Source organism: Triticum urartu, chromosome 4, assembly GCF_003073215.2.
Source record: "Triticum urartu cultivar G1812 chromosome 4, Tu2.1, whole genome shotgun sequence".
NCBI classification, from domain to species: domain Eukaryota; kingdom Viridiplantae; phylum Streptophyta; class Magnoliopsida; order Poales; family Poaceae; genus Triticum; species Triticum urartu.
Window position 1 is genome coordinate 560,377,013 of NC_053025.1, and position 2,403 is coordinate 560,379,415.

At 51.5% G+C, this 2,403-nt stretch overlaps 1 protein-coding gene across 1 annotated transcript; it reads right to left on the minus strand.

Moving 5' to 3' along the window:
* Positions 1-1,232: 1,232 nt before the first annotated feature.
* Positions 1,233-2,403, minus strand: LOC125554155 (protein TORNADO 2-like). Its single transcript, XM_048717752.1, has one exon. The coding sequence runs from the start codon at positions 2,165-2,167 to the stop codon at positions 1,352-1,354; it is 816 nt and encodes a 271-aa protein (XP_048573709.1). The 5' UTR covers positions 2,168-2,403; the 3' UTR covers positions 1,233-1,351.

Here is a 2,403-nt window from a genome sequence, read left to right on the forward strand (position 1 = left end):
CCGGGACTAGAGGTCTAACCTTTAGTACCGGTTGGTGCCACCAACTGGGACTAATGGGCATCGCACCCTTTAGTCCCGGTTCGTGGCACGAACCGGGACTAAAGGGCCCAGGTGAACCGGGACTAATGCCTTAGTCGCACGAACCGGGATAAATGCACCCATTGGTCCCGGTTCTGGACTGAACCGGGACTAATGGGCTTACCCAGCCTGGACCAAAGCCCCCTTTTCTATTAGTGCATACTGTTATGACATAAAAAAAACATGTGTTCTAGGCTCACGATTTCGGTAAAAACCAAGAAGTAATCTCTCGGCAGGAATACATCTCAACAATTAAAACACATACATGCATAGATCAAATAAGCATGCATGGTTTTGTGGAATTATACAAAAACCGTGTTATAAGCATTTGCATGTATGTCATGATTGGCTCGTGGACACTTAACAAAGTATGGCTAACGGAAATTAGTGTCGGAAAATGGGAGTTTGAGGGGTATGAGGCATATGTATCTTTATTAAAAACTGACTTCTTATGCAGCATCCTCGTTAAGCTACATCACTCTAGTAAGAACAACCATTGGACTATATTGAGGATCAATCAAGGCCCTTACATACTTCAATTGTGGCCCATGATATTGCACGCCCTTTGATTAGAAGACACATCCCTTACTAAAAGTATGCATTTTCATGAAAACCACGTCACATGGTGAAAATATGTCTCTTCGTGGAAAGACACACACTTAGTCAAATGATATCTACTTTTTTAGTTGAAATATGGATCTCTTCTTGGGAAGACGTAATTGAAAAAAATGAAAATAGTACAATAATTATGAAAATACATGTAAAAAAATCCCTATTTTTCCGAAAGTCGTGACCTTTGAATTTGCCTTAACCGTGCTAGAAGGATGTATCAAAATTTCACTTTTGAATTTATTTATGCACCTCGACAGTATTTGAACTTTCCAACTCCATTCTTAAAATTAATGCAAATTTTACGATAAACACACCAAAAACATCCAAAATATTCACAGGAAAGCACAGACTATATACTGGTAATCCATTATTTTGTTAGGGGTGAGGTAGTTGAGGAGGAAGAGGAAATGGCTTAAGGAGGGTTAATGACTTAGCCAATTACCGACAGGTCACCCACCAGTAGCTCACTTCACAAAACACGGTGCATTGATCAAGTCAAAATGGTGGACCAAATCTCAAATTGAAGCCCCGAGTAAGCTTAGTGAATTAAAGGACGATTTCTGAAAATCTGGTTGACAAACTCATAGTCTCATACATGCATCTTACAAATGTATGTAAATTTTCAGGAAATGTGACACGCTGGATCCAGAAATAAATTAAATTACGTGTAGCCCTGCCGGTAGCGGCGGAAGAGCTCGTCCGTCCTGGCGGTGCGGAACGCGTAGCAGCCCATGGCGTAGACCGCAAGGAGGGCGACGATGGTCACGGCGAGGACGACGTCCGCGCGGCGCCACTCCCGGCGGAGGTTCTGCAGCAGCCCGGCCTTGCATGAGTCGCAGGAGTAGCAGAGCCGGTCCTGGTCGTTGCTCCAGGCGGCGCAGTCGGGGTCGGCGGCGCCGTCGATCGGGCTGATCCAGTTGGTCGCGCTGACGAAGGTGTAGCCGCACCTCGTCGGCGGCTTGCAGCAGCCGGACTGCATCGGGGTGAGCCAGGCGGCGAAGAAGTCCTGCGGCGCGGCGTACGTCTGGTTGAGCTCGGAGCAGACGGGCGCGGTGGCGGCCAGGCACGTCTTGATCTCGTCCCACCTCCCCGGCTCGTCGGCGACGCGGCGGCGCAGCCAGCCGGAGTAGTCGGCGAGGTCGTACTCGAGGAAGGCGCGGCTGGGCACGGGGCGGCCGGAGGTGCCGGTGGTGGCGACGAAGACGAAGACGGCGAGGCAGGCGAGCGCGGCGACGAGGAGCAGCATGAGGACCATGTAGGCGAGGAGGAGCCAGGGCAGGCGCCAGAAGGCGCCGACGAAGCCCGCGAGGCCGACGGCGAGGACGGCGACGCCGAGGCCGATGAGCGGCCACTGGAGGATCTGGACGCAGGCGTTGTCGGCCTGCGTGGAGAGCCAGATGCCGGCCGCGATCACCGGGATGGACAGCAGGGCCGCCACCGCGTTGATGGCCGCGGCGCCCATGTAGTTGAGCGCCATTTCGCCGGGGCAGACGACGACCTAGCTAGCCGGCCTCTCGCCTGATCTCGCTATATGGGGCTTAGCTCTTGCACCGCCGGCCGGCCAAAGCTGTGATGCGATACGTGCCGGTGCCGGTGGTAGCAAGTCCTTCCTTCCTTCCAACGACTATGGCTTAGATTAAATTTCTTTCTGCTGCTTTTTTTCGCTTTAAGTAAAAGTAACAAAAAAAAGGAGGATGGCAGCGCACCATGCAT

Bases quoted from the DNA above. Each gene is read 5' to 3' on its own strand.
- LOC125554155 (XM_048717752.1), bottom strand. From the start codon at position 2,167: ATGGCGCTCAACTACATGGGCGCCGCGGCCATCAACGCGGTGGCGGCC.